The following is a 26,277-nucleotide window of genomic DNA, read 5'->3' on the forward strand; positions in this document are numbered from 1 at the left end:
GGCACGACCAGCCGCGCCCGCCCAGCCCGGCCTACACCGCCAGGCCCGCGCAGCCGAGCGCCGAGCGAACCGCCACCTGTCGGCTCCTCCCCGCCGCGGCCGCTCGGGTAGTTCCGTACAGGCTCTCGGGTGTTTCCGACAGGCGCTCAGGGATTTCCGCCCGTCGCTCGGCCCTTCCCGCCCGCCGCTCGGCGCATGCGCAGTCGCTTCCCGCCGGCCGCGCCGAGCAGAGGTGCGAGGCCCTTGCGCATGCGCCCCGGCTCCCGCCCCTCCTGTGGGCCCCGGGCCCGGCCCCGCCGCCTCTGGGCCCCGGCCCCCGCCGCCTGTGGGCTCCCCTCATCGCTGGGGCACAGCACGGCCAGGGCCCTCGTCCTGGCGGTGACCCCCGCAGCCATTGGTGAGCGGCCAGGTGAGCAGCGCTGCCCCTTGCCGAGGGGGCCTCGGGCCGGCTGGGGGCCTCGGGGCCTGAGAGGATCCAGGACTGGGGGCCTCGGGGCCGGCTGGGGGCCTCAGGCCTGAGAGGATCCAGGGCTGTAGCCCAGGGGGGCGCTGGGGCCTCCAGCCAGGCAGCACCACTGAGAACCTGGTTAAACAGTGAGGAGGTGCTGGCTAAGGAACGCTTCTCTTTATTCCCCGAGCAGCCACCGAGGTGTCTGTCAGCTCACCCTGAGGCGAGGCACGTCCCTCCATTCCCCCCCGCCTCCCTCCCCGGGGGCTGTGCTGCAGATGCCCTTTCACCCCTGTGCCTCACGAAGGCTCCTGGCATCCCTCAGACTTCTGCCATTCAGCAGCTCCCCGAGCCACAGGTGAGTGGCAGAGGTTGAGCAGGCTCAGGGCATTCCTGCTGCCGGGCTCCTTGGCTGCCCGCCCTGCTGCCGGGCTCCTTGGCTGCCCGCCCTGCTGCCGGGCTCCTTGTGTGCCCTGCTGCCGGGCTCCTTGTGTGCCCGCCCTGCTGCCGGGCTCCTTGGCTGCCCGCCCTGCTGCTGGGCTCCTTGGCTGCCCTGCTGCTGGGCTCCTTGTGTGCCCGCCCTGCTGCTGGGCTCCTTGTCTGCCCGCCCTGCTGCCGGGCTCCTTGTGTGCCCGCCCTGCTGCCGGGCTCCTTGTGTGCCCGCCCTGCTGCCGGGCTCCTTGTGTGCCCGCCCTGCTGCCGGGCTCCTTGGCTGCCCTGCTGCCGGGCTCCTTGTGTGCCTGCCCTGCTGCCGGGCTCCTTGGCTGCCCTGCTGCCGGGCTCCTTGGCTGCCCTGCTGCCGGGCTCCTTGTGTGCCCGCCCTGCTGCTGGGCTCCTTGTGTGCCCGCCCTGCTGCCGGGCTCCTTGGCTGCCCGCCCTGCTGCCGGGCTCCTTGGCTGCCCGCCCTGCTGCTGGGCTCCTTGGCTGCCCGCCCTGCTGCTGGGCTCCTTGGCTGCCCGCCCTGCTGCTGGGCTCCTTGGCTGCCCTGCTGCCGGGCTCCTTGGCTGCCCTGCTGCTGGGCTCCTTGGCTGCCCGCCCTGCTGCCGGGCTCCTTGGCTGCCCGCCCTGCTGCTGGGCTCCTTGGCTGCCCTGCTGCCGGGCTCCTTGGCTGCCCGCCCTGCTGCCGGGCTCCTTGGCTGCCCGCCCTGCTGCTGGGCTCCTTGGCTGCCCTGCTGAGCCCTGGAGCAGCTCTGTGCTGATGCTTGTGAGCAGATCCAGGCTCACACAGCCCCAAGCCTGCCCCCTGCACTCTCTTTGGGCTGCTGGATGAGGGAATGCCACTCTGCATTCACACAGGGGGAGAGGAGGCTCAGGTTTGGTTTCTATCCTCTGCTTTCCCTAAGGAGCTCTCTTGCCTCGAGTCTGTTGCCCTCACTCACTACAAAGCAGCACTGAGCATGAGCAGGGAGGCTGTCACCTGGGGAGGGGTGAAGAGCAGAGAAGCTGGATTGCAGTCAGAGGCTTTCAGCTGTGCTGCTGGCCTTTACATCAGGCCACAGCCTGGGCTCAGTTGCTCAGAAGGTCAAGGACATAAAGGGATGCATACAGGGCTGCCAGGGCTGGGAAGGCTTCTTCTGGCAAGACAGCAGATCCATCCTCCTGCAGTGCCACCCCACTCCCCTCAGCCATGGCTGTGAGCAGTGCCTGTTCCTCCTGGGAGAAGGAGCTCAAGAAGTTGGCCATGTTGAAAGGCCTCCAGGTCCCCTCCTGTGCCAGGATGCCTGAAACCTACACAGCAAGAAGAGGCAAAGCCAGGTCAGTGTCTTCATGCTCCCAGCTGTGGAAGGCATTAAAGAAATGACCTCTGGGACTTGGGAGGTGCTTCAGTGGCTTTGCAAGTGCATCAGGCAGTCCCCATTGCTGTGGGGGACTGCTCTCACTGAAGGATTATTGTGCTCCTCTGCATCCTCTTCCCAGTTTCTGGTGGACTTGGTGTGTCCAGAGGTCACAGAGTGGTTTGGGTTGGGAGGAAGATCAGAAGCTCATCCAACTCCAACCCCCCTGCTATGGGCAGGGACACCTTCTGCTCCCAACAGGGTGCTCAAGGCCTCATCCCACCTGGCCTTGAACCCTTCCACTACCTTCAACACCACCTAAGTGTTGCTTTACTTGGCATCCCACCCCCCCTGCCCCTTCAGCTGGAGCCCCAGTGATGTGTGTTCCCTCACCAGCTCGAGCTGCTGGGACACCATCTCCTTGTCCAGGGCCTCCAGCAGCAGCAGCAGCTGATCCTCTGTTAGCTCTGTGAAATGAAAGCAGCTTTGGACCAGAAGAGCTCCTCCAGTGTGCCAGGGGCTGCTGGTGGGATGGGAGGGCTGCCCCACTGCCTGTCTGCCTGGTCAGAAGCTCTTCAGATGGTCCCAGTGCAGGCTGAGGGGAGGCTCAGTCCCCCCCTGTCCTGGTGCAGGAGGTTATTCCCCACCCCCAGGAGCAGGACCCTGCCCTTGCCCTCCTTGAGCTTGGTGTGGTCCCTCTCAACTCTGCAGCCTGCCCAGGTCTTGCTGGATGGCAGCACAGCCTGGTGGGCTGGCAGCCACTCCTCCCACCTCCCACCAGCAGACTGCCTGAGGCTCCACTCTGTCCCTTCAGCAGGTCACTGATGCTGCTGCACCAGACTGGGCCCAGTCCTGGCCCCTGGGGAGCACTGAACTCCCCTTCCCTCCCACCCTCTAAGGAAGGGCTTCCTGCAGCTCCTCTGCCAGTGCCTCACTCTGCCAGCCCTGCTGGGGGGAATCTTCTTGACCTCTGCTGCTGGAGTTCTGTGCTCAAGGGACAGGCCCAAGCTCACCTTCCAAAGCATCCAGAGTGTAGGCAAGGGCTCCTGCCAGCCTGGAGTGTCCTGAGGAGTGCTGGAAGATGCTCAGCAGCTCTTCTAACTCTGAGCTTGCTGTTTGCAGCTCACTGCTGTCAGCTCCACCCAGAACTGCATCCATCTGGGGGGGGGGGGAAGAAAGAGAAGGGTCAGGATTTCAGAGGCTGCTGGTCCCTTCTGGGCATGGAGTCTGTGATTCCCCTTCCTCAGGTCCTCATTTGGCTGCCAGGGAGGCTTTGGCAGCCACAGCAGCTCCAGTCAGGGCATCAAATGGAAGTGGCTTTGGCCTCCAGGTCCATCTGCTGGGCTCTGTCCTGGGCACCACCTTCTCTGTGTGGTGCTGGAGACCAGAGAGATGGCTGCACCCAAAGAGTGGCTGTCTATGGCTCCATGTCCCAGTGGAGGCCAGGGACAAGCAGAGTCCCTCAGGGATCAGTCCTGGGACCTGTCTTGTTCAACATCTCTGTGGGTGCCATGGACAGTGGCACTGAGTGCACCCTCAGCAGGTTTGCTGATGGCACCAAGCTGTGTGGTGCAGCAGACAGCTGGAGGGAAGGGATCCATCCAGAGGGAGCTGGGCAGGCTGGAGAGGTGGGCACAAGCCAGCCTCAGGAGGTTCAACAAGAGCAAGGGCAGGGTCCTGCAGCTGGGTGGAGGCAACCCCAGGCACAAATCCAGGCTGGGCAGGGACTGGCTGGAAAGCAGCCCTGAGGAGAGAGCCTTGGGGGTGCTGGGGGAGGAGAAGCTCACCAGGAGCTCTCAGTCTGCACTTGCAGCCCAGAAAGCCAAGCAGAACCTGGGCTGCATCAGGAGAAGTGTGGCCAGCAGGGCAAGGGAGGTGATCCTCCCGCTCTGCTCAGCTCTGGGGAGACCCCACCTGGAGTACTGCCTCCAGTTCTGGAGCCCCTATTACAAGAGGGATGTGGAGGTGCTGGAAGGTGTCCAGAGCAGGGCCAGGAGGATGAGCAGAGGGCTGGAGCTGCTCTGCTGTGAGGACAGACTGAAGGAGCTGGGGCTGTTCAGTCTGCAGAAGAGAAGGCTCTGAGGTGACCTCATTGTGGCCTTCCAGGATCTGAAGGGGGCTACAGGAAGGCTGGGGAGGGAGTGCTCAGGATCTCAGGCAGTGATAGGACTAGGGGGAATGGAATGAAACTGGAGGTGGGGAGATTTAAGCTGCATGTGAGGAGATTCTTCCCCATGAGAGTGGTGAAACCCTGGAATGGGTTGTCCAGGGAGGTGGTTGAGGCCCCAGCCCTGGAGGTGTTTAAGCCCAGGCTGGCTGAGGCTCTGGCCAGCCTGATCTAGTGTGGGGTGTCCCTGCCCATGGCAGGGGGGTTGGAACTAGCTGATCCTTGTGGTGCCTTGCAACCCTGAATAATGATACTATGATGTGGCCAGGGGAGGACTCTGGGGCTGATGTGGCACAGGAGAGGAGACTCCTTGGGCAGGAGCAGGGATGCCTCTGCACCTCCTGGCAGTGCAGAGAGCCTGACTTACTTTGTGGCTCAGCTCTTCAAAGAGCTTCCTGTCTCTCATCACAGCTTTGATGGCCTTCAGAAACGTGGCAGGCAGCTGAAGAGCCACTGGCAGGAGAGCTCCACAGCTCCTTTGGACTTCTGCCTTCAGGTCCTCAAATCTTCCTGCTGCTGGGGCTGCAGAGCAGGAGGAGTCCAAGAATCAGTCTGGGCTGGGTGGCCCCACCAGGAGCTCTCTCAGCTTAGGTCTTAGAGCATACCAAGAACAAAGTGGAGGTCAGGGCAGGGTGGTTGTCCTTCCTCAGGTGGATCCACAGAGCCCTGGGTACTTAGTATGGCTCTGAAAGGTGTCTTTTTACCCCTGGGGGAGTGACGTCTGCTGTGGTCCTGCGGTGGCCTGGTGCTGTCAGACACAAACGTGGAGGCCTTCCCCCCTGGGACGTACTTCAGGTCTGCAGGGAGAGCAGGAGGAGCTGACCCAGGACACCTCACAGAGGCTGGGAGGGAGCCTCCAAGGTGTGCCCAGCCCGCCCTGCAGTGAGCAGGGACATCTCTCACCCTCCCAGCAAGGCCAGAGCAGGGTCACCCTCAAGCAGAGGTGGAGCCCCCCAGCCCCTGCCCGGGCAGCCTGTGCCAGCCCCAGGCACAGAGAGCTTTCCTCACCTCCAGCCTGACCCTCCCCTGCTGCTTTCAGGCCATTTCCCCTCCTCCTGTCCCCTGGCCCTGCATGCAGATGGCCTCAGGGTGGCCATGAGGCTGGGGGAGGCCTCACAGTGTGGTTTCCCCCCCTGGGGGCTGCTGCCAGGCGCTTACCCCAGGGGCCGTCGGTGATGGCCAGCTGCAGGGCCTTGAAAGCCAGGGTGCAGCCCTTGGGGATGGTGATGCTTTGCTTGCTCTCCCAGGTGCCCTGCACAAGGACAGCACTGCTGGTGGCAGGGCTGGGTGCCAGGAGGGCAGCCCTGAGCCCGAGGGGGGAAGCAAACCTTGGCACAGAACTTGGCGTAGAGCTGGGCCAGGAGGCTGCCGGCGGCCGCGGCGGACTCCTGGCAGTTGGCCTCCTCCGAGGTCTCCAGGGACTCATGGACCACATACAGGTCCTGGCCTGCCCTCTGCAGCTGCTGGATGAAGGAGTGCTCCATGTTCACCTTCCTGGAAGGGAGAAGGGTGCAGTGTCCGGGCTCTGAGGCTGCTCAGGGTCAGAAGCTTCTTGCTTGTGTCCTTCCTGCTGGTCCAGAAGAGGATCCCAACCCCTGCCCCAGCCCAGCCCCTGCCCCAGCCCAGCCCAGCCCAGCCCCTGCCCCAGCCCAACCCAACCTCTGCCCCAGCCCAACCTAACCTCTGCCCCAGCCCAACCTAACCTCTGCCCCAGCCCAACCTCTGCCCCAGCCCAGCCCAACCTCTGCCCCAGCCCAGCCCAACCTCTGCCCCAGCCCAGCCCAACCTCTGCCCCAGCCCAACCCAACCTCTGCCCCAGCCCAGCCCAACCTCTGCCCCAGCCCAGCCCAACCTCTGCCCCAGCCCAACCTCCTCTGTCCCAGCCCAGCCCAACCTCTTCTGCCCCAGCCCAACCTCTTCTGCCCCAGCCCAACCTCTTCTGCCCCAGCCCAACCTCTTCTGCCCCAGCCCAACCTCTTCTGCCCCAGCCCAACCTCTTCTGCCCCAGCCCAACCTCTTCTGCCCCAGCCCAACCTCTTCTGCCCCAGCCCAACCTCTTCTGCCCCAGCCCAACCTCTTCTGCCCCAGCCCAACCTCTGCCCCAGCCCAGCCTTTGCCCTAGCCATGCAAGGTCACCACTGAACCATGTCCCTGCGCAATAAATACCACAGGAGTAGGGGCTGGGGGGGGGGGGGCGCAGAAAATGGGCTGTGATTCTCCTGTCCTTTCCCCCCTGCTCCAGCAGGGCTCCCACAGCAGCACAGTGCCCAGGGAGGGGGTTGGGAGCTCTCCACAACCTCTCTGGGCAGCCTGCTGCAGGCCTCCAGCAGCCTCACACCAAACAGCTTTCTCCTCCTGCTCAGCTGCAGCCTCCTGGGCTCCACTTTGTGCCCCTTGGCCTCTTGTTGGACTCAGCTTGGCTGTTGGGGGGCCATGGGGCTGGCCTGGGCTGCAGGAGGGGGCACAGGGGGCTCTGCCTTACCTCTCTGCTTTCACTGCCTCCAGCTGTGGCACTGGGATGTGGTTCTTCTGCAGCTTGATGGTCCACCCTTTGGAGGAGGAGGCAGCTCCTCTGACCTCCATGTTGGTGGAGTCAATGTTGATGTTCAGGCTCCCATCCACCTTGTCACTGGTGGTTCTTTGGACTGTGAACTGCTGGGAGCCCTGAGCAGCTCCACTGGGAAGCAGGGACCCTGCACCAGTGTCCTCTATTAGCTCAGGCTGCCCAGGACCCCGTGGTAGAAGGGGGAGGCCCAAGTGACCCAGAGGGCTGTGTCTGGGGAGAGGGTGGCCCCTGGGGCCTCTACCTGAGCTGTTGTCAGCTCCTGCAGGCAGCAGCACATCCTCCAGCCTGTACCAGGTCTGTCTGTAGCAGGGGGATGGCTGGAACATGGCTTTCCTCTTCCTCCTCACTAGGCAGAGGGGTTGGAAGTGCTCATGGTCCAGGATGCTGTGAACTGGGACCAGGTCTCCCCCTGGATCCAGCTGGTTCACTATGGACTGGGTGACCTTCTTAAACATCCTGCTGGGGCTGGCTGTGCCTGAGGGAAAGAGCCTGAGAGGGGAGAAGCAAAATTACTTCATTGTGATCCCAAGGTTGGAGCAAGAGGCATCAGTGAGGGAGAACCTGTCCAGATGGACAGTGAGCTCCCCTGAGGCCCCAGCAGCACAAGGACTGAGCTGGAGAGGCTGCAGGGCTGGCAGGGCAGCAGCTAGGGACAAGTTCTGCATCTGGGGAGGAACAGCCCCAGGGCTCAGGGCAGGCTGGGGGCTGAAAGCAGCTCTAGGGAAGTGGACCTGAGAGTCCTGCTGGCCATCAGGGTGCCCAGGAACCAGCAGGATGCTCAGGAGCCAGCAGTGTGCCCAGGAGCCAGCAGTGTGCCCAGGAGCCAGCAGGGTGCTCAGGAGCCAGCAGGGAGCTCAGGAGCCAGCAGTGTGCCCAGGAGCCAGCAGGGAGCTCAGGAGCCAGCAGGGTACCCAGGAACCAGCAGGGAGCTCAGGAGCCAGCAGGATGCTCAGGAGCCAGCAGGAGCTCAGGAGCCAGCAGGGTGCCCAGGAGCCAGCAGGATGCTCAGGAACCAGCAGGGTGCTCAGGAGCCAGCAGGGAGCTCAGGAGCCAGCAGGGAGCTCAGGAGCCAGCAGGGTGCTCAGGAGCCAGCAGGGAGCTCAGGAGCCAGCAGTGTGCCCAGGAGCCAGCAGGGAGCTCAGGAGCCAGCAGTGTGCCCAGGAGCCAGCAGGGAGCTCAGGAGCCAGCAGGATGCCCAGGAGCCAGCAGTGTGCCCAGGAGCCAGCAGGATGCTCAGGAGCCAGCAGGATGCCCAGGAACCAGCAGGGTGCCCAGGAGCCAGCAGGGTGCTCAGGAGCCAGCAGGGAGCTCAGGAGCCAGCAGGGTGCTCAGGAACCAGCAGGGAGCTCAGGAGCCAGCAGGGTGCCCAGGAGCCAGCAGGATGCTCAGGAGCCAGCAGGGTGCTCAGGAGCCAGCAGGGTGCTCAGGAGCCAGCAGGGAGCTCAGGAACCAGCAGGGTGCCCAGGATCCAGCAGGGAGCTCAGGAGCCAGCAGGGTGCCCAGGAGCCAGCAGGGTGCCCAGGATCCAGCAGGGAGCTCAGGAGCCAGCAGGGTGCCCAGGAGCCAGCAGGGAGCTCAGGAGCCAGCAGGATGCTCAGGAGCCAGCAGGGTGCCCAGGAGCCAGCAGGGTGCTCAGGAGCCAGCAGGGAGCTCAGGAGCCAGCAGTGTGCCCAGGAGCCAGCAGGGAGCTCAGGAGCCAGCAGGGTACCCAGGAGCCAGCAGGGAGCTCAGGAACCAGCAGGATGCTCAGGAACCAGCAGGGAGCTCAGGAACCAGCAGGGTGCTCAGGAGCCAGCAGGGTGCCCAGGAGCCAGCAGGGTACCCAGGAGCCAGCAGGGAGCTCAGGAACCAGCAGGATGCTCAGGAACCAGCAGGGAGCTCAGGAACCAGCAGGGTGCTCAGGAGCCAGCAGGGTGCCCAGGAGCCAGCAGTGTGCCCAGGAGCCAGCAGGGAGCTCAGGAACCAGCAGGATGCTCAGGAGCCAGCAGGGAGCTCAGGAACCAGCAGGGTGCTCAGGAGCCAGCAGGGTGCCCAGGAGCCAGCAGTGTGCCCAGGAGCCAGCAGGGAGCTCAGGAACCAGCAGGATGCTCAGGAACCAGCAGGGAGCTCAGGAACCAGCAGGGTGCTCAGGAGCCAGCAGGGTGCCCAGGAGCCAGCAGTGTGCCCAGGAGCCAGCAGGGAGCTCAGGAACCAGCAGGATGCTCAGGAACCAGCAGGGAGCTCAGGAGCCAGCAGGGTGCTCAGGAGCCAGCAGGGTGCCCAGGAGCCAGCAGTGTGCCCAGGAGCCAGCAGGGAGCTCAGGAGCCAGCAGGATGCTCAGGAGCCAGCAGGGTGCTCAGGAGCCAGCAGGGTGCTCAGGAGCCAGCAGGGCGCTCAGGAGCCAGCAGGGCGCTCAGGAGCCAGCAGGGAGCTCAGGAACCAGCAGGATGCTCAGGAGCCAGCAGGGAGCTCAGGAGCCAGCAGGGCGCTCAGGAGCCAGCAGGGCGCTCAGGAGCCAGCAGGGAGCTCAGGAGCCAGCAGGATGCTCAGGAGCCAGCAGGGAGCTCAGGAGCCAGCAGGGTGCTCAGGAGCCAGCAGGGCGCTCAGGAGCCAGCAGGGCGCTCAGGAGCCAGCAGGGAGCTCAGGAACCAGCAGGGTGCTCAGGAGCCAGCAGGGAGCTCAGGAACCAGCAGGGTGCTCAGGAACCAGCAGGATGCTCAGGAACCAGCAGGGCGCTCAGGAGCCAGCAGGGAGCTCAGGAACCAGCAGGATGCTCAGGAACCAGCAGGATGCTCAGGAACCAGCAGGGCGCTCAGGAGCCAGCAGGGTGCTCAGGAGCCAGCAGGGCGCTCAGGAGCCAGCAGGGAGCTCAGGAGCCAGCAGGGTGCTCAGGAGCCAGCAGGGTGCTCAGGAACCAGCAGGATGCTCAGGAACCAGCAGGATGCTCAGGAACCAGCAGGGAGCTCAGGAACCAGCAGGGAGCTCAGGAGCCAGCAGGGTGCTCAGGAGCCAGCAGGGAGCTCAGGAGCCAGCAGGATGCCCTGGGGGCCCTGGGGGCCAAGGCCATCCTGGGGGTCATCAAGAGGAGGAGTGTGGGCAGCAGGCTGAAGGAGCTTCTCCTGATCCTCTGCTCTGCCCTGGGCAGGCCCCAGCTGGAGTCCTGGGTCCGGTTCTGGGCTGCCCAGGTCGAGAAGGACCTCAGGGAAGTGCTGGGGGGGGACACCCAGGAGCAGCTCTGAGCTGAGCAGAGGCTCTGCCAGGGCCACCTTGCTCTGGTAGAGGTTTGGAAGGCAAACAGCTTGAGCAGCTTCCTGCTGGTTTCTGCTGCTTCCTCTCTCCCTGTGGCCCTTGCTCCTGGCGGGCAGGAGGGCATCTGGGACTCACTTTGAGCTGCTTTTGTCCAGGCCTTGCTGAAGGGAAGTGAAATTGCTGAGCCTGAGCCGTGGGTGGGGGGCAGGAAGTCAGAAATGTATTCCATGACAGACTTCTCCCCAAAGCCCAACCCCAGCTGGGCTCTGGGGGGGTCCTGAGGGGTCTCTGCCTCTGGCCCCTGCAGAGCAGAGCAGGCTCTGGAAGAGGAGGAAACCAAACTGCTGTTGGGTTTCCTCCTGTGGCTTATGTCTGTGCCCCAGCAGCTCAGGGTTGCTTCTCCTGGGGAAGGTGTGATGGGGAGCTTGGAGCTGCAGGGGAAGAACCTTCCTGAGCTTAACTGTGGGTGGGGGGAGGAGAGAAGGCAGCTCTGCACCCTCCTCCCCCAGCTCTGGCCGCAGAGGAGGTGCTGAGCCCAGCCCCCCGGCGTGGAGGGGCTGGAAGGGACCCCTGGAGCTCACCCACTCCAACCCCCCCTGCCCCAGCAGGGCTCCCCCAGCAGCTTGCCCAGGGGCACAGTGCCCGGGGGGGGGTTGGAAGCTCTCCACAACCTCTCTGGGCAGCCTGCTCCCCGGCTGGGCTCAGAGGAGCCGGCAGGGCAGTGTCTCCCCTCCCTGCAGCTCCCCAGCCGTCTGACTCGGGCTGATCCTTGCAGGGGCAGCCCCAGGCCGGGGCGTGGAGCACAGGATCCTTCCAGCAGCACCCCCAGGACTCGCTCGGGGGGAAGACTCCCAAAAGAGAGAACCCTCCCCCCAGAACACCTTCCAGCCCCCCCTGCTCCCAGCTCTCATTGCCTCCCACCAGCTCCTGAGGCTGTACTTGCCTGGGCGAGTGCCTGGGCTCCCCTCTGCGCCGGCCCAAGGCTCGGGGCAGCTCCGTGCTCCGCAGGGAAGTGGCCTCGGAACTCTCCGCCCGGCCCCTGCCGCCGGCGCCGGAAGCAGCTGCCGGAGGAGGGCAGCGCAGGGCAGAGCCTGGTGCAGCTCTGCTGGCCCAGGGTGGCTGTTGCTGCCCTGAGTGAGTGTGGCAAGGGAGAGGGGAAGCCGGCAGGGCTGGCTGCCGTCAGCTGGGGCCCTCCTGCCCCCTGGGTTTCGCTCTGGGGGTGGTTTTGCTTTCGTTCAGTGGTGCCCAGGGACAAGGGCACAAACTGCAGCCCAGGAGCTTCCCTCTGGACCCGAGGAGAAGCTGCTTCTGTGTGAGGGGATGGAGGCTCCAGCACCAACCTGGGCAGCCTGCTCCAGCAGCCTTCAGTTCAAGAAGCTCCTCCTCACCTTCAGAAGGAGCCTCTCATGTGCCTCCCCCTCCCCCTCCTGCCACCCACCCTTGAAGCATTGATCAGTTACCCCCCCCCCAGGCTGCTCTTCTTTAGCCTCAACTGACCTTTGAGGTCTTTTCCAACCTTCTTGATTCTATGATTCCACCTCTCCCCACCCCCCTCCTCCCAGAGCTGCTCCCAGCCCCTCAGCCTCCTTCTGCAGCTTGCTTCTAACAGCAGGGAGCAGCCCCAGGGGCAAGGCAGAGGCCTCAGAGAGAGGTTTTTACATGAATACTTTATTAGTTCTCTCTTAGAATACTGTACAAAGGAGTAATAAAAATATTCACACTTCTCTGGTAGAAAGTTCTCTAGGGGAGACTTCTGCAGACACAGCAAAAGAAGGGCCACTGAGGGAGGGGAAAAACCCAAACCACCCAAGCCTCAACCTCTGCACAACCTCAGCACCTCCCTTTGATCAGGAGAATGATAATAAAAAGAGGGCAAAAACCCCCAGCCAGCCCCAAACCCAAACCCCAGCTCAGGTCAGGCTCCAGCACTGCTCCAAGGAGGAGAGGTTGCCACCAACGCTTCTGCATGCTCCAAAGAGGCTTTAGGCCCGAGATAAAAGGCACCTAAAAGCCCCCATCAGAAAGAGTCCTGTGTCAGAGAAGATAAGCAGCTGCTGGCTCCCCTCCAAGGGGCCAGCTCTGTGCTGCCACTGTACACCAAGCACACTCAAGAATGGTTAAAACCGCCCCAGAAGTACCCAGGAGTGAAGCAGCCTCAGCCCTCAGGCTTTGCCTGTGCCCTGGTGGGAGGCTTTCTGGTGTGGTTGGGTGGTTGTACTTTCCTGGCTGGCTGTGGGGAAGGGATCAGGGGGGCAGGATCCCTGCTTTGGAGGCTGCCAGGGCTCCACTGCGTCCTGGCTTTGCTGCTCTGGAGGGGGCTTTGCCCAGGAGAGTGTGGGGCAGGGGGATGGCTTCTGCCAGTGCCTGGGAGCAGCTCAAGTGGAGCTTTGCAGAGGCTCTTCTCCTCCTTCAGCACTCCTGGCAGAACAACAGAGCCAGGCCTTTTCAGTGCCCTCCCTACCCACTGACTGTTTCTTGGTCCCAGGATGGAGCCCACCTCTAATCCTCCTCCTGGTGTTGCTCACAGTTGGGAGAGGAAAACCTCTCAGGTGTGATCCAAATCCCCCTGAAAATCAGTGACAGCCAACTCTCTCCTTCCCACAGGCACCTGGAGAAGCTCCCAGAGCCTCAGAGAAGGGCTGAGCAGTCTCTGTGCTCATGCTCTGTGCCTCTCCCTGCTGAGGATCTCCCTCACACCGCTGCAGGCCCACGGCTGAGCCCCCCTCAGCCTGCCCCTGGTGTCCTGCTGGCCCTTCTCAGGAGTGAGGTAGCCCAGGAGGGGGCTGGGGCTGCACCCTGGGCCAGCTCAGCCTTCCAGTGCTGAACTCACTTCCACCTGCATTTAACAAACCCAAACCAGGGCAGTGCAGACTGCCAGGACACTCAGCACTGCTCCTTCCACACCACCACAGGCAGCTGGAAACTGAGCTGAGACCTCCCAGCCTCTGGGACACCAACTGGAAGGAGCCACAAACCCCCCACTGAGCCCAGCAGCACCCAACAGCCAGAGCTACCTCAGGTGCTCCTAGACAAGCAGCAGCTGTGGTTTAAGGAGCATCATCTGGGGGGCTCTTGGCTGCTTTGATTAGTTCTGATGCTGACCTCCAAGATGGGATCCTAGGGGGAGGGGAGGTCCTGGGGGGTGGAAAGTGGGGTTCTGGGGTAGAAAGTGGGGTTCTGGGGGGGAGGTGGGGTGCTGGGGAGGGCAAGTGCCATCAGACACAGAATTGTTCAGCTAATTGTTAATCTGCTGGAGCCAACTGTCAGCCTCCATCCTTAACACAAACTCTTCCTTCACCTCTCTCTCTCTCCTCTCCCAACTTCTTCACCTCTTCCCTTCTGTTTCCCTTGATTGGATGAGCCTTTGTGACTCTGAGTTAAGCCCTGATGGCAAAGCTGTGTTGCAGTCATGTCCTCTGCCCTGGGACCCCCAGCAGTCTGATGGCTCCTGGTCATCATTGCAGTGTGAACAAGCTTACAGCAGAAAAGCTTCCTGTTAGGATTAAGGCTTTGCCTAACAGCTTTGAGCCCTTCAGGCGTTGGAACCTGCCCTGTTGGGGCCATTTCTGGTCCTGGTCTGTTTTACAGCTGCTCTATAATTCAGCCAAACAGGATCAGGTGTCCCCAGTGTCAGTTAACAGCACAGAAAGAAACCAAACCCAAACCCCAGACATCCCCAAACCCTCAGCTCAGGCTTTGGAGGAAGCTGTGGAGTGCTGGACTCCGTGGAGCTGAGCTGGCCTTGACCTTCAGCTTCTGCTCCCACTGAAGATAACCAAACCTGCTCTGAGTGCAAGAGGTCAGCACTGTGCCTCTGCCTCTGCAGGAGGGATGGTTTCAGGCACAGCAGCAGCTCTCTGTTACAAGCAGGGTTTGGCTTCCCCCTCCTCTTCTCCCCACATCAATCTCTGTCCCCAGAGCCCCACCTGGGAGGGCAGCACTCTGGGGACTGGCACTGTCCATGTCCAAGCTGATTGCTGAAGTCTCTCTGCTTTGAAAACAAGAGAAACCTATTTCCAAAGTCATTGTCCAGTAGCTCCAAGGCTACCTCAGCTTCAGGGCACCTAGTACCTGAATTCAGCAGCAGTCCTTGTGTGGGGCTGGAAAGGTTTCACCTCCCCACACCCAGCAAGCAAACTGCCAAAGCCCCTTGCTGGGGAACAGCCTCAGCAGCCAGCCAGACTCCTTGCTGCCTTCTCCCCCTTTTTGGTTCTGGTTGCCCTTTCCCCAGCAGTTGTTCTGACTCTCTGCCTTCCAGCAGCCCTCTGAGGTGTGCTGAGTGCTCCCTGCCCTGCAGCAGCCCCCGGGGGGAGCCTGAGCTCACCGGCAAGGACACCTGGAGCAGCACAAGATCCACACAGCCCTCACCTTCCCCCACCCATGGCCTGTGCTCAGACCAGCAAAACAACTCAGCAGTGTCCAACTGTGGCCTCTAAAGCTAGAAGGGGCTAATGCAGGCCCAAAAGACCAGCACTGGAAGGTGTCTCTACCCAAGGAAGATGATGGAAGCACTGCGACAGCAAAGCCACAGCTGGCCTGAGGAGAAACAGCAGGAAGCTGTCTCAGCCAGGAGAGCTGAACCTGCTTTATTCAGGTGACAATTTTAGGGGGGTGGGGGGAAAGGCTGAATTGTGTTCCTAGAGTAAAAGAATCTCTGGTTGGGAGCTCAGCCTGGTGCTGCTCCCCCCTCAGGGCTGCTGCTGCTGCTGCTGCTGCTGCAGGGCTTGTGCGTGGAGCTGAGCGACAGGCTTCAGGTGGCACCAAATCAATGGAGCCTGGAGCCAGAGTGAAGTCCACTGGCAAGTCCCAGGAACATGCAGGCAGACTGAAGCAACCAAGGAGCTGGACTGAGGTAGGGGGGGGAAAAAAGAACCCCAAACCCTCAGTTACAGTCCCTCAGCCTTCAGGGCCTCCCCTGCTCCGTGTTCCCGAGGAGCTCAGTGCTGGTTGTGGTCGATCACCAAACACAACCTGCAGCCCTTAACCCAAGCACTGCACTGCTTGGAGTGTGCTTAAAACACAAAACAACAATGAGGGGCTTGGGGGTGGGGAGCGAGGTTTTTGCCCCAGAAATGTGGGTCCAAGCTGAAAAGGAGGAGGAGGAGGAGGAGGAGGAGGTCCTGGGCTGTGTTCCCCTCCTTCCTGAGCCCCACAGGCAGCACCGGCAGGACACAGGTTGGTGCTACCTGGAGCGAAGGAACTTCCTCCCTCGGTGGTGTCCCAGTCAGTCCTTCTCTTCCCCCCCCCTCTCCCCCCACCCCCAACCCCAGGAAACAAGGATAAAAAGAAAAGGAACTCAGCCTGCCCCCAAAACAATCAAGGTTTTGGGGCAAGTCTGGCTGCATCCCTTTGGATTTTCCCTCACCTAAACTGCTTTAAAGCACCAAGCTTCGGCACGGGAGCTCTACTGTAAAGTGCATTTACCACAGCAATAGTACCAGCACTAAGAAAAGCTTTCCCACCCCCCCCACCCCCCCACCTCAATCCCTCTTCTCTTCCTCCAGGCTCTGAGATGGATTCCCCCTCGTTGTACCTCAAAGTCTCAGTGCTATCTGCACCTAGTGATGGAGGCTGGGAGGAGAAGGAGACCCAGCCTGGAGGTCGCATCCTGCTCCGCGCTAAACTCTACCCCGGGGCTGGCCGTGGCTCGGCTGGGCAGGAGGAGCCAGCATGCGGCGTGTGGCTGCCAGGTGCTGCCTGGAACAGCTGCTTGTGAGGTTCAATCCCAGTGTGTGCAGGGCTGAGGAGGAGCCAGGATGGTAGGGCAGGGTGGTGGGGGAAGAGAAAGGAGCTTCCCCTGCTCCTCTTCCCTCGGGCTCCGGGTTCAGTACTTGTTGATGCCGAAGATGCGGACGCCGTGCAGCTGCGGCAGCTTGGGGATCAGGACGCTCATCAGGGAGATGGTGTTGATGACAAAGTGTATCCTGTCATACTTGGTGTAAAAGCTGGTGAGGAAATACCTGGGATAGGAGGGGGGAAGGGAAAAAAGACACAGGGGGGAATAATGGTCAGGGTGTTGCGCTTGCCGGGACGGCAGCAGTGGTGAGCAGCTGCCCCAAAGGGATCGGAAGTGTTGCGGCTGGAAAAGACCCCGAAGAGCTTGGGGTTGTTCAGCCTGGGGAGGAGAAGGCTCCAGGGAGACCTTAGAGCAGCCTTCCAGTACCTCAAGGAGGCTACAGGAGAGCTGGGGAGGGACTTGCTGCAAGGATTTGTAGCGAGAGAGTAAGGGGCAATGGATTTGAGCTGGGAGAGGGCAGATGGAGGCTGGAGATGAGGAAGACATGCTGGACAGTGAGGCTGGGGAGACACTGGCACAGGGAGGCTGTGGCTGCCCCCTCCCTGGAGGTGTTCAAGGCCAGGCTGGATGAGGCCTTGAGCAGCCTGGGCTGGTGGGAGGTGTCCCTGCCTAAGGCAGGGGCTTGGAGCTGGATGATGCTGAAGGTCCTTTCCAACCCAACCCCTTCCATGTCCATTGAGCCTCACCGCTGACCGACCACCACCACGGCCTGAAGAGGTGCTTCACCCCCCACCCCCACCCCCTTTCCACACTAACAGCCTCCAAATGGCTTTTCAGGGGGGAGCCTGGGGGTGTTTGCCAGCTGAGTGGGGGGTGAGGACTCACAGGACGATGGGCATGATGGTCAGGAACTTGCGTGAGGCTGTGAACTGCACCCCGTAGTCCATCTGCTCCCAGTGCGTCAGCAGCCGAGCCCTGCCCTGGTCTGGCGTCTCAAAAGGAGTCCCCTTCACGGTGTGGAGGAAGATGTACATGCTCTGAGGAGAGACAGGGGCAGCAGGAAGCACACAGCGCTCCAGAGAACAGCTGAGGGAGCCGGGGGGCGTTCAGCCTGGGGAAGAAGAGGCTGAAGGGAGACCTCACTGCCCCCTACGGCTCCCTCAGAGGGGGCTGGAGCCAGGTGGGGCTTGGGCTCTGCTCCCCAGGGTCAGGGGATGGAGAGGAACTGGCCTGAAATTGCCCCAGGGGAAGCTTAGGTTGGAGATGAGGAAAAGTTTCTTCGCTGCAAGAGTGGTCAGGGACTGGCAGAGGCTGCCCAGGGAGGTGGTGGAGTCCCCAGCCCTGGAGGTGTTCAACAAACCTGTGGCCATGGCCCCTGGGGACAGGGTTTGGTGGCCACGGTGGTGCTGGGTTGATGTTGAACTGAATGCTCTTGGGAGGTCTCCTCCAACCCAAACCATTCTGTGATGCTCTACAGCTCAGCTGCAGGCAGAGCAGCCCAGAGGTGCTTGCAGCAGCCTGGAGCTCCACTAGAGGGACGCCCGGGCGCTGCTGGAGAGCAGGCAGGGGAGGGTGGACTCCGGGGAGGAAGGCTGCCAGCCAAGCCAGGTCAGCTCAGCTCAGCTCGGCTGCTACACGTGAGGCCTCTCCTGGGTGTCAGCCAAGAAGGTGGTTGGAGATTGGGGCCCTGGGATCTGTGGGATCAGGAGATTAGGCTGGGCTAGCTCTGGGCAGCACAGGGCAGGAGGCTGTCCAGGGAGCGCTGGGGGAGCTGTGGGCAGCAGCCTGGTCCTGCCCTGATTAGAGTTCACCTCCTGCCACAGATAAACAGCAGGTGCCTGGCTACCTCCCAGCCCTTACCTCCAGCCACCCTGAGGTCCTTTCTGTGCCCTGGACCTAATGCTTTGAGCTGCCAGAGAAGGGGAAGGAGTCAGAGCATCACAGCATGGTAGGGGTTGGAAAGGACCTCTGGAGCAGGTTGACCCAGGACAGGTCACACAGGAACACAGCCAGGGCGGGGGGGCTTGGAAGTCTCCAGAGATGGAGACTCCAGCACCTCCCTGGGCAGCCTGCTCCAGGGCACTGCCACCCTCAACACAGAGAAGTTTCTCCTCAGATGGAGCTTCTCATGCCCCAGCTGGTGCCCATTACCTCTTGTGCTGGCACTGGGGCCCACTGAGAACTGAGTGTGGAGGGAAGGAGCTGCAGCGGCAGCAGGAGGCAGCTCCGGAGCCGAGCCCTGGGCAGCTCCCGAGCCGAGCCCTGGGCAGCTCCCGAGCCGAACCCTGGGCAGCAACCGGAGCTGAGCCCTGGGCACTTCTGGAGCCGAGCCCTGGGCAGCTCCGGAGCCGAGCCCTGGGCAGCTCCATAGCTGAGCCCTGGGCAGCTCCCGGGGCCGAGCCCTGGGCAGCTCCCGAGGCCGAGCCCTGGGCAGCTCCCGGAGCCGAGCCCTGGGCAGCTCCCGAGCCGAGCCCTGGGCAGCTCCATAGCCGAGCCCTGGGCAGCTCCTGGGCCGAGCCCTGGGCAGCTCCATAGCCGAGCCCTGGGCAGCTCCCGGAGCCGAGCCCTGGGCAGCTCCCGGAGCCGAGCCCTGGGCAGCTCCATAGCCGAGCCCTGGGCAGCTCCATAGCCGAGCCCTGGGCAGCTCCCGAGCCGAGCCCTGGGCAGCTCCCGGAGCCGAGCCCTGGGCAGCTCCCGGAGCCGAGCCCTGGGCAGCTCCGGAGCCGAGCCCTGGGCAGCTCCATAGCCGAGCCCTGGGCAGCTCCCAGAGCCGAGCCCTGGGCAGCTCCATAGCCGAGCCCTGGGCAGCTCCCGGAGCCGAGCCCTGGGCAGCTCCCGGAGCCGAGCCCTGGGCAGCTCCCGGAGCCGAGCCCTGGGCAGCTCCATAGCCGAGCCCTGGGCAGCTCCCGGAGCCGAGCCCTGGGCAGCTCCCGAGCCGAGCCCTGGGCAGCTCCCGGAGCCGAGCCCTGGGCAGCTCCGGAGCCGAGCCCTGGGCAGCTCCATAGCCGAGCCCTGGGCAGCTCCCGGAGCCGAGCCCTGGGCAGCTCCCAGAGCCGAGCCCTGGGCAGCTCCATAGCCGAGCCCTGGGCAGCTCCCGGAGCCGAGCCCTGGGCAGCTCCGGAGCCGAGCCCTGGGCAGCTCCCGGAGCCGAGCCCTGGGCAGCTCCGGAGCCGAGCCCTGGGCAGATCCGGAGCCGAGCCCTGGGCAGCTCCCGGGCCGAGCCCTGGGCAGCTCCATAGCCGAGCCCCGGGCAGCTCCCGGTGGGTTTGGAGGTTGGCACCCAGAAGGGATTGGCTTTGGCTCTGCAATATTCTGGGGCTGAGATACTTGAAACAAAGGACACCACAGTGACCACTGCAGCTCTGGCAGGCTTTGTGCCCTGGGCCTGGGGCTGCCCAGGACCCAAGGCCCCATGCAGCAGGGTGGCAGAGGCACAGCAGGGAGTGACACACAGCAGCTTCTGCCACCCCTGGCAGCCCAGTGCCCCTCAGGACCTCTGTCTGCCTGCTGTGCCCACCTCGTGCCCCCAGCACAGGGCTCTGACACCTTTCACTCAGGGACCTGATCCACAGGAGGGGGGGAGCCATCCCTGGAGTCCCTTTTGCCTCGAATCAGAGCAAAGTTTGGGGCTGGCTCTTGGGATGGTTTCAACTCTGAAGCCAACTCAGGTTGCATCACTGGGCGAGAGCTGCGGGGCCAGCCTCCAGGGCCAGCCTCCAGGGCCAGCCTCCAGGGCCAGCCTCCGGGGCCCTTCTCAGCTCCTCCTCCTCCCGGGGGGGGGCACAGGACAAAGGGACTTAACCCTCAGGCAAACAGATTCGGTCTTCCCCCTTCCCCCAGCAGGACCTAAATGCAGGGCCCCGGAGGCGAAGGTGCCAGCCGCCGAGAGGAGGTTGAGCAACTCCCTGCCAGGCTGTGGGAAGGCAGAGGAGGGAACTGTGTCAGCAGAGAGCTGAGCAGATGGGAGCCGAGATGACCCCGGGGTGCCCTGGGCCAGGCCCTGCCCTTACCATGTTGTGGATGATGTTGGTGAGGGTCCAGACCACCGGGACGCTGAAGAAGGGGATGCTGAGCAGCACCACGTGCAGCAGCCCGATGCCCAGCACGTAGGCCAGCCAGATGCCCCTGCTGTTCATCACCCTGGTGTTGGGGTTCACCTCGCTGTGGGCCGTGCCCACGTTCATGGTGCCTCCTCCCGTGCCACCAGCACCCCTGCAACTGAAGCAGACTTGGCTCAGGGCTTGGAGCCCCCCCCCCCCGGCTGGGGAAGCCCAGCCCTGCCCTGCTGCAGAGCTCCTGGCGGCCTTCAACCCCCCCCCAGAGCCAACCTCAGTCCTCCCTGCACCTCCTCAGCCTCACCCCCGAGGGGAAGCTGAAGCTGGGATGTGGGGATGGGAGGTGGGAAGCTCCTTGTGAGCTGCCACGGTGCCAAAGCTTGGCCTGGAGCACTGCCCCATGGGGAGAGGCTGAGAGCCCTGGGGCTTTTCAGCCTGGGAAAGAGAAGACTGAGAGGGGATTTAATCAGTGGTTATCAATAGCTGAGGACTGGGGGTCAGGAGGGAAGGGGACAGAGAGAGGCTCTGCTCCCTGGGACAGGACAAGGGGCAATGGGGTGGAAACTGCAGCACAGGAGGAGGAACTTCTGCACTGTGAGGGTCCCAGAGCCCTGGAGCAGGCTGCCCAGAGGGGCTGTGGAGTCTCCTCTGGAGCCTTCCCAGAGCCACCTGGATGCATTCCTGTGCGACCTGCAATAGATTCTGTGGCCCTGCTCTGGCAGGGGGGGTTGGAGTGGATCTCAGGAGCTCCCTTCCAGCCCCTAACATCCTGTGTGATCCCCCCCCCACAACCTGACAAGGCCCAAATGAGCCTACAGCCAGTGCTGAAACCACCACCACAGCGCTGGGACACAGCACCTGAAGCCTCTTCCCCACTTCCAGCTCCACCAGGCCTTAGCCCCAGCCCCAGGGCAGGAGGGTTTGCAGAGTGCAGGCAGGCAGCTCTCTGTCAACAGCTCTCCTAATGAGCTCAGCTCAATTAGCAGGGCTCTGCTCTGCTCTGGAGGCTTGCTGGGCTCCTGGGCTGCCTCAGATGGTTTGATTCCAATTTAAGACTGAGGGGGGGGGGGAGGGGGGTGGGGTGGAGGTAAAAAAAGAAGGCAACAAAAATACTTCCCCTGCAACAAAACCAATTCCCTGCAGGGAGGGAATGAGAGTCCCCTGGAGCAGCTGCCCAAGCTGGGCTGCTCCAGCAGCAGGAACTGCAGGGGAGATGGCTTTTCCCCTCCCTGGGAGGAACATCTGCCACACAAGGAGGACAGAGAGATGTGCAGCTGAACAATACCAGGAAGCAGGACAGCTCTGGACTGGTGCCCTGGGGGTGCTGCAGGTGTGGGAGCAGCTTCTGGGGCTGCTGCACTCTGAGCAGCAGCAGCAGGAGGGCTTGGGGCAGCTCTGAGGCTTCCTGGGAGGAGGAGAGCTTTGGTTTGTTGTGTTCCAGGGGCTCCAGGAAGCAGCAGAGCTCAGCAGTGCTGTGAAGCTGCACATCTTTGCACCCAGAGCAGAGATGTTCTGGCACAAACTCATCTCTGTCTGGAGGCTTCATTAGGCCCCAGGGTCAGTCCCTCCTTGGCCAGAGGACCCCACACTTAAGGGCTGCTTCCTGCTCTCACAGCTCCCACAGCTGGGGGCAGGTGCTGCTGTCCTCTCCAGCTCTCCCATCTCAGGGGGTGAGTGGGAGCCAGCTCCCTCATCACACTCTGTGTCCTGCCAGAGCTCTGGGCCTGGCTTCCCTCAGGAGCTGGCACTCGCCCCTCCTCCTGCCCAGGGCCAGGACCCAAAGCAAGCTCTGGCTCCTGGGATGCTCCCTGGCACTGCCCAACCTCTTCCCAGCCTGGGGTGAGGCAGAGCTGCTGGCTGAGCAGAGCAGAGGCTGCCTGGGGTCAGTCACAGGGCTTGCACCTGGAGAAGGAGAGGCTGCAGGGGGCTCCTTTTCTTGCCCCCTGGGTCTGAGGACCTCGGGGAGAAGCCTGAAGCTGGGCTTGGGAGCAGGACTTGGAGGCAGGGTTCAGCCCTCCAGCCCCAGCAGGGAGAGTGGCTCCATCCTGAACCTGGGGCAGCTCTGAAGGGCTTGTGGTGAAGCACACCAGGAGTCCAAAGGAGTCAAGTTGTTGCAATAACAAAGAGAAGAGGGCCAAGAGCCCTGTGGAATGTGTAAACAGCAGTGCTCCTTGCCAGACCCTGGGAACAATCCTCCTTGGACACTGGTGAGGCCTCAGCTAGAGCCTGTCCAGGTCTGGAGGAGCTGGAGGGAATCCAGGGCAGAGCAGTGAGAAGGAGCAGAGGTGTAGGAAAAAACATGACCTGTGAGGACAGCCTGGAGGGAAGAGCTTTGTTTAGTCTAGAGAGGGGCTGAGGAAAGCCCTCAAGCCCCAGAGGGAGCTGCCCAGAGGGAGGGAGACAACTGCAGGGCTGAGACGTGGAGCGGAGGGGACAGTGCAGGAGGCTGATGCTGGGGGGAGGCTCCTGGGCAGCCGCTGGAGGCCTCCCTGGGGGCTTCCCCAGCAAGGTGAAGGATGGAGGTTGCTCTTTGCACCGGTGGGGGTTGGCCAGGTGGCCTCTTCAGGCCTCTCTTCTTTGGAGGTGGTGGCACCAAAAGGCTGCAGCAGCTGGCAAGCCCTGCCCCAGGGCTGCCTGGCAGGGAGGTGGCACTTCCAGCTGAGGACACCCACCAGTGCAATCCTCACAGAGTGAACTGCAGCTTCTCCTTGGTCCCTGCTGCAGACCTGGGCAGGGGCAAGCCTGCAGCAGGGTGCCAAGGAGAAGCTGCTTGGGAAGGAATTCTCCTCCTGCCTTGGTCTCCTTGCTCCTAAAGCAGAGGGAGGGGGTGGGTGCCATGCTGGAACAGCAGCAGGGCCACATGGAGACATCAAGCATGCAGCCCTGCCAGGACAATTCTCTGCTCCTCCAGCCCTCTCCTTCCCCACCTTAACCCCCTTGCTCTGGGCATCTGCCCTGGCAGGGGTACAGCCCCTGCCCCAGCTCTGTGCCCACATCAGGCTGCAAGCCCCACAGAGTGTTGCAAAAGCCTGGCCCTGGGGCTCCCAGAGCTCTGACCCCTGCCCCCATCCCACCTTGTTTGCCTTCTGCTTTTCCACTGGGAATGTTCACCTGCAGGCACCGTGGCACAGGAGGAACCCTGCCCCCCCTGGCAGGGCTGGCAGCAGGGCTCTGCTTTCCCACAGGGACTGCAGGGGGCTGGGGACAGAAAAGCTTTTAATGATTCACCAGCCCCAGGGGGAAGGTCAGGGCTGTGCTGCCACTGGACAGTGTCCATCCGAGGAGGGGAAAAGTTCTGGCTGTGGTCAGAGGCAACGAGCAGATGGTGGAGCTGAGGCCTTCCTCTGACCCTTCACATCCTGCTCCCTGCTCACAGCTCTGCTGGGACAGATTCTGGGGCTTGGAGCTCTGGCAGCATCTCCCCACTGGTCAGGCAGGGAGGAGCAAAATGACTCCAGCAGCTTCCCCCTGGCTTCACCAGCTCCTGAGGACCCAACAGCCGCACCACCAGCAGCCCAAGGGGCAGCCCCTTCCCCACTGCCTGTGCCCAGCCCCTCACAGGGACCTTGCTGACCCCACAGCCCTCCTGCAGGCTCCCAGCCTGGGCCCAGCAGCCTGTTCTGGCTCATCCCCTGGGAGGAGCTTTGCAGAGGGAAGGAGGACTCCGGCTCTGAGCGTTCCCAGAGTGCCAGCCTGGTGCTCCTGCCCCGGGGGAGCCCAGATCCCTATCTCTGGCACCACAGCAATCACCACCTCCACAGCCAATAAAGACTGCAACCCCTTCTTTGCAGGATGGCTTCAGCCAGAGCTTCCAGCACACCACAGACCTTGGCAAAGGTGGCTGCCAGAGGAGCCAGAGCTGAGCCAGAGCTCGCCCAGGCACCACCACCTCACTGCTGGGAGTTTGGACTTAGAACCACGGAGCTGTTTAGGTGGGAGCAGACCTCTGTGGCCGTGGGGTCCAACCATTGACCTAAGACCCCCCTGGCCATCTGAACCCCAAAGCTGCTGGGTTCCTCCTTGGGAAGCCAGGAGGGCCTGGAGCTGGCAGCCCAGCAGTGGGCAGGGTTGGACCTGATGATCTTCAAGGTCTCCTCCAACCTCAAGAACTCTACAGGCAGAGCCTGGGGGGGGGCTGCAGAGCTGGGGGGGGGCTGCAGAGCTGGGGGGGGGGAGGGGGCTGCAGAGCTGGGGGGGGGGAGGGGGCTGCAGAGCTGGGGGGGGGGGAGGGGGCTGCAGAGCTGGGGGGGGGGAGGGGGCTGCAGAGCTGGGGGGGGTTGCAGAGCTGGGGGAGGGGAGGGGGCTGCAGGGCTGGGGGAGGGGAGGGGGCTGCAGGGCTGGGGGAGGGGAGGGGGCTGCAGGGCTGGGGGAGGGGAGGGGGCTGCAGGGCTGGGGGAGGGGAGGGGGCTGCAGGGCTGGGGGGGGGAGGGGGCTGCAGAGCTGGGGGAGGGGAGGGGGGCTGGGGGAGGGGAGGGGGCTGCAGGGCTGGGGGAGGGGAGGGGGCTGCAGAGCTGGGGGAGGGGAGGGGGCTGCAGGGCTGGGGGGCAGCCCCAGCCAGCAGGCCTGGAGCCGGCAGGGAGCAGGGCTGCACTCCACGGCCCGCAAGGTCTCTTCCAACCTGCGCAGCCCTGCGAGCAGAGCCTGGGGGCTGCGCAGCCTCAGCCGCCGGACGCGGGGCGCAGGAGAAGCTGAAGGCGGCCCCGGGGCTCGGGGGGGAGCAGCCGGAGCTTGGCCTCCCCCCGGGCCCTTCCTGCGCAACCTCCAGGGAAAGTTTGGGGGCGCGGTGCGTTGGGGTCTCCGGGCGCACGTGGGGGGCCCGGGCCCTGCTGCCCCTCACCCCAAAGCCCTAAGCAGGACCCTTCCCCGCCCCCCGCCCCCTGGGTTGCCCCCGCCCCGACGGGGACCCCTCCCCAGCCTCGGTTCGTTTCTTTCGGGGTACTTTTCTTTCCCGGGACAGCCCCACTCGAGGCTCCTTTCCCCGCTGCCCCCCCGCCGTGGGTCCGGGACCGGGGCTCGGCCTCCAGCCCGGGCCCACCGACCGGCAGGCGGGCTCCGTAGCCCCGGGAGAGGCCGGGGAGGAGCCGCCGCGCCCGGTCCGCACTCACCGCCGCTCTGTCCGCTTCCAGCCCGGCCCGGCCCGGCTCGGCTCGGTTCGGTTCGGCGGAGCCGGGGCTCGCTCCGTCGCGCTCCCCGCCGCCCCGGTGCGCTCCCGGCGGCCACCTCGGCAGGACCCAACCCTCCGCCGCGGCACGTCGGGAGCTGTAGTCCCGGCAGCACCGGGAGAGGCCGGCCCCGGGGCGGGGACGAGGCTGCGCTCCGCGGGCACGGCGCTGCGTTACGGACGGGGCGAGCCCGCGGAGGCGGCGGCGGAAGGGTTTTCCGTCCCTCCGGTACCGTCCGATGCTCGGGGCCGGGGGGTTCCTCCGCCCACGGCACCGCATTTCGGCCAGCCCCGAGCCGGGGCTGCGGCTGCCGGAGAGAGTCCTCACCGTCGGGGGGCTCAGATAACCCCCCCCCGGGAGCTTCCAGCCTGCTCGGGGGCTGCATTCTGCGGGGCTCAGACCCCTCTGGGCGCCTTCGCCTTTCTCCAGGGCTGGGCCCGCCCCACGCTGCACCCTGGGGGGCTCTGAGCCCTCTGGCTGCATCCACCCTGCTCAGGGCTTGTACCCTGGGGGGCTCAGAGCCCTCTGGCTGCATCCACCCCGCTCAGGGCTTGTACCCTGAGGGGCTCAGAGCCCTCTGGCTGCATCCACCCCGCTCAGGGCTTGTACCCTGAGGGGCTCAGAGCCCTCTGGCTGCATCCACCCTGCTCAGGGCTTGTACCCTGGGGGGGCTCAGCCCCTGGCTCTCGGCAGCTCAGCGCGGGCAGGCTGGCGAAGGTGGGGGTCTGGGGGTGCAGGATTCCTGTGCTGGGGCGCAGCGGGGCACCATCTGTGCTGGGCTTTTGTTTGCAGGGCGATCAGAGCTCATCCCTGGCGCCGCCGCGGCCCCTGGGTGCGCTCTGCCATCTGTGCCTCGCTTTGTGCCGGCAGCGGCTGCGGCGCTTTGTGCTGCAAACCCCCTGCCCGGAGCTGTGCCCCGGTCCTGGGGCTGAGCACGGTCCCTGGTCCTGGGTGTGGTGCCCACAGCGTGGTGCCCCCCCGGCTGCCCACGCCGCAGCTCAGCCTGTGCCGCTCGCAGCAAACCCCCCCCCCCCCAGCCCTGCGCGGCTGCTCGCAGCCTGCCCCTTTGCCCAGGATGGGTTCACAGCTCTGCTGGGTGCAGAAGAGATGGAGGATTCCCGGAGGCAGGTGCCCCTGAG

The 26,277-nt window shown here is 63.8% G+C and overlaps 2 protein-coding genes across 4 annotated transcripts; both read right to left on the bottom strand.

Moving 5' to 3' along the window:
- Nucleotides 1–1,896: 1,896 nt before the first annotated feature.
- On the bottom strand, nucleotides 1,897–11,364 carry LOC137455933 (gasdermin-A-like). 2 transcript variants are annotated; one of them, XM_068167100.1, is made up of 10 exons: nucleotides 11,128–11,364; nucleotides 7,198–7,445; nucleotides 6,873–7,083; nucleotides 5,719–5,884; nucleotides 5,549–5,642; nucleotides 4,996–5,187; nucleotides 4,758–4,912; nucleotides 3,237–3,381; nucleotides 2,617–2,690; nucleotides 1,897–2,176 (listed from the first exon to the last, which is right to left on the bottom strand). In XM_068167100.1, the coding sequence occupies exons 2-10, from the start codon at nucleotides 7,409–7,411 to the stop codon at nucleotides 1,955–1,957; spliced, it is 1,473 nt and encodes a 490-aa protein (XP_068023201.1). In that variant the 5' UTR covers nucleotides 7,412–7,445; nucleotides 11,128–11,364; the 3' UTR covers nucleotides 1,897–1,954. The 2 variants fall into 2 exon arrangements, with proteins under 2 accessions (XP_068023201.1, XP_068023202.1); XM_068167101.1 differs by lacking the exon at nucleotides 11,128–11,364 and adding an exon at nucleotides 10,320–10,433.
- A 472-nt stretch (nucleotides 11,365–11,836) lies between these two features.
- Nucleotides 11,837–25,208, bottom strand: ORMDL3 (ORMDL sphingolipid biosynthesis regulator 3). Of its 2 annotated transcripts, none has more exons than XM_068167107.1 (4): nucleotides 25,082–25,208; nucleotides 19,932–20,139; nucleotides 16,807–16,958; nucleotides 11,837–16,144 (listed from the first exon to the last, which is right to left on the bottom strand). In XM_068167107.1, the coding sequence occupies exons 2-4, from the start codon at nucleotides 20,103–20,105 to the stop codon at nucleotides 16,009–16,011; spliced, it is 462 nt and encodes a 153-aa protein (XP_068023208.1). In that variant the 5' UTR covers nucleotides 20,106–20,139; nucleotides 25,082–25,208; the 3' UTR covers nucleotides 11,837–16,008. The 2 variants fall into 2 exon arrangements, with proteins under 2 accessions (XP_068023208.1, XP_068023207.1); XM_068167106.1 differs by having other exon boundaries at nucleotides 19,932–20,133; nucleotides 25,082–25,133.
- Nucleotides 25,209–26,277: the final 1,069 nt, after the last annotated feature.

This window comes from Melanerpes formicivorus, unplaced genomic scaffold, assembly GCF_026170545.1.
Source record: "Melanerpes formicivorus ecotype bairdi unplaced genomic scaffold, bMelFor1.0.p_v2 SCAF_112, whole genome shotgun sequence".
In the NCBI taxonomy this organism is placed as follows: domain Eukaryota; kingdom Metazoa; phylum Chordata; class Aves; order Piciformes; family Picidae; genus Melanerpes; species Melanerpes formicivorus.

Excerpts from the sequence above, each read along its gene's own strand:
- LOC137455933 (XM_068167100.1), bottom strand. The coding sequence starts at position 7,411 with ATGTTTAAGAAGGTCACCCAGTCCATAGTGAACCAGCTGGATCCAGGG. Across the intron at positions 5,885-6,872 it reads GAGGCAGTGAAAGCAGAGAG|GAAGGTGAACATGGAGCACT; the intron begins GTAAGGCAGAGC and ends TCTCCCTTCCAG. Across the intron at positions 2,691-3,236 it reads CACTCTGGATGCTTTGGAAG|AGCTAACAGAGGATCAGCTG; the intron begins GTGAGCTTGGGC and ends TTCATTTCACAG.
- ORMDL3 (XM_068167107.1), bottom strand. The coding sequence starts at position 20,105 with ATGAACGTGGGCACGGCCCACAGCGAGGTGAACCCCAACACCAGGGTG. Across the intron at positions 16,959-19,931 it reads CCAACATCATCCACAACATG|AGCATGTACATCTTCCTCCA; the intron begins GTAAGGGCAGGG and ends GTCTCTCCTCAG. Across the intron at positions 16,145-16,806 it reads ACCATCATGCCCATCGTCCT|GTATTTCCTCACCAGCTTTT; the intron begins GTGAGTCCTCAC and ends CTCCTATCCCAG.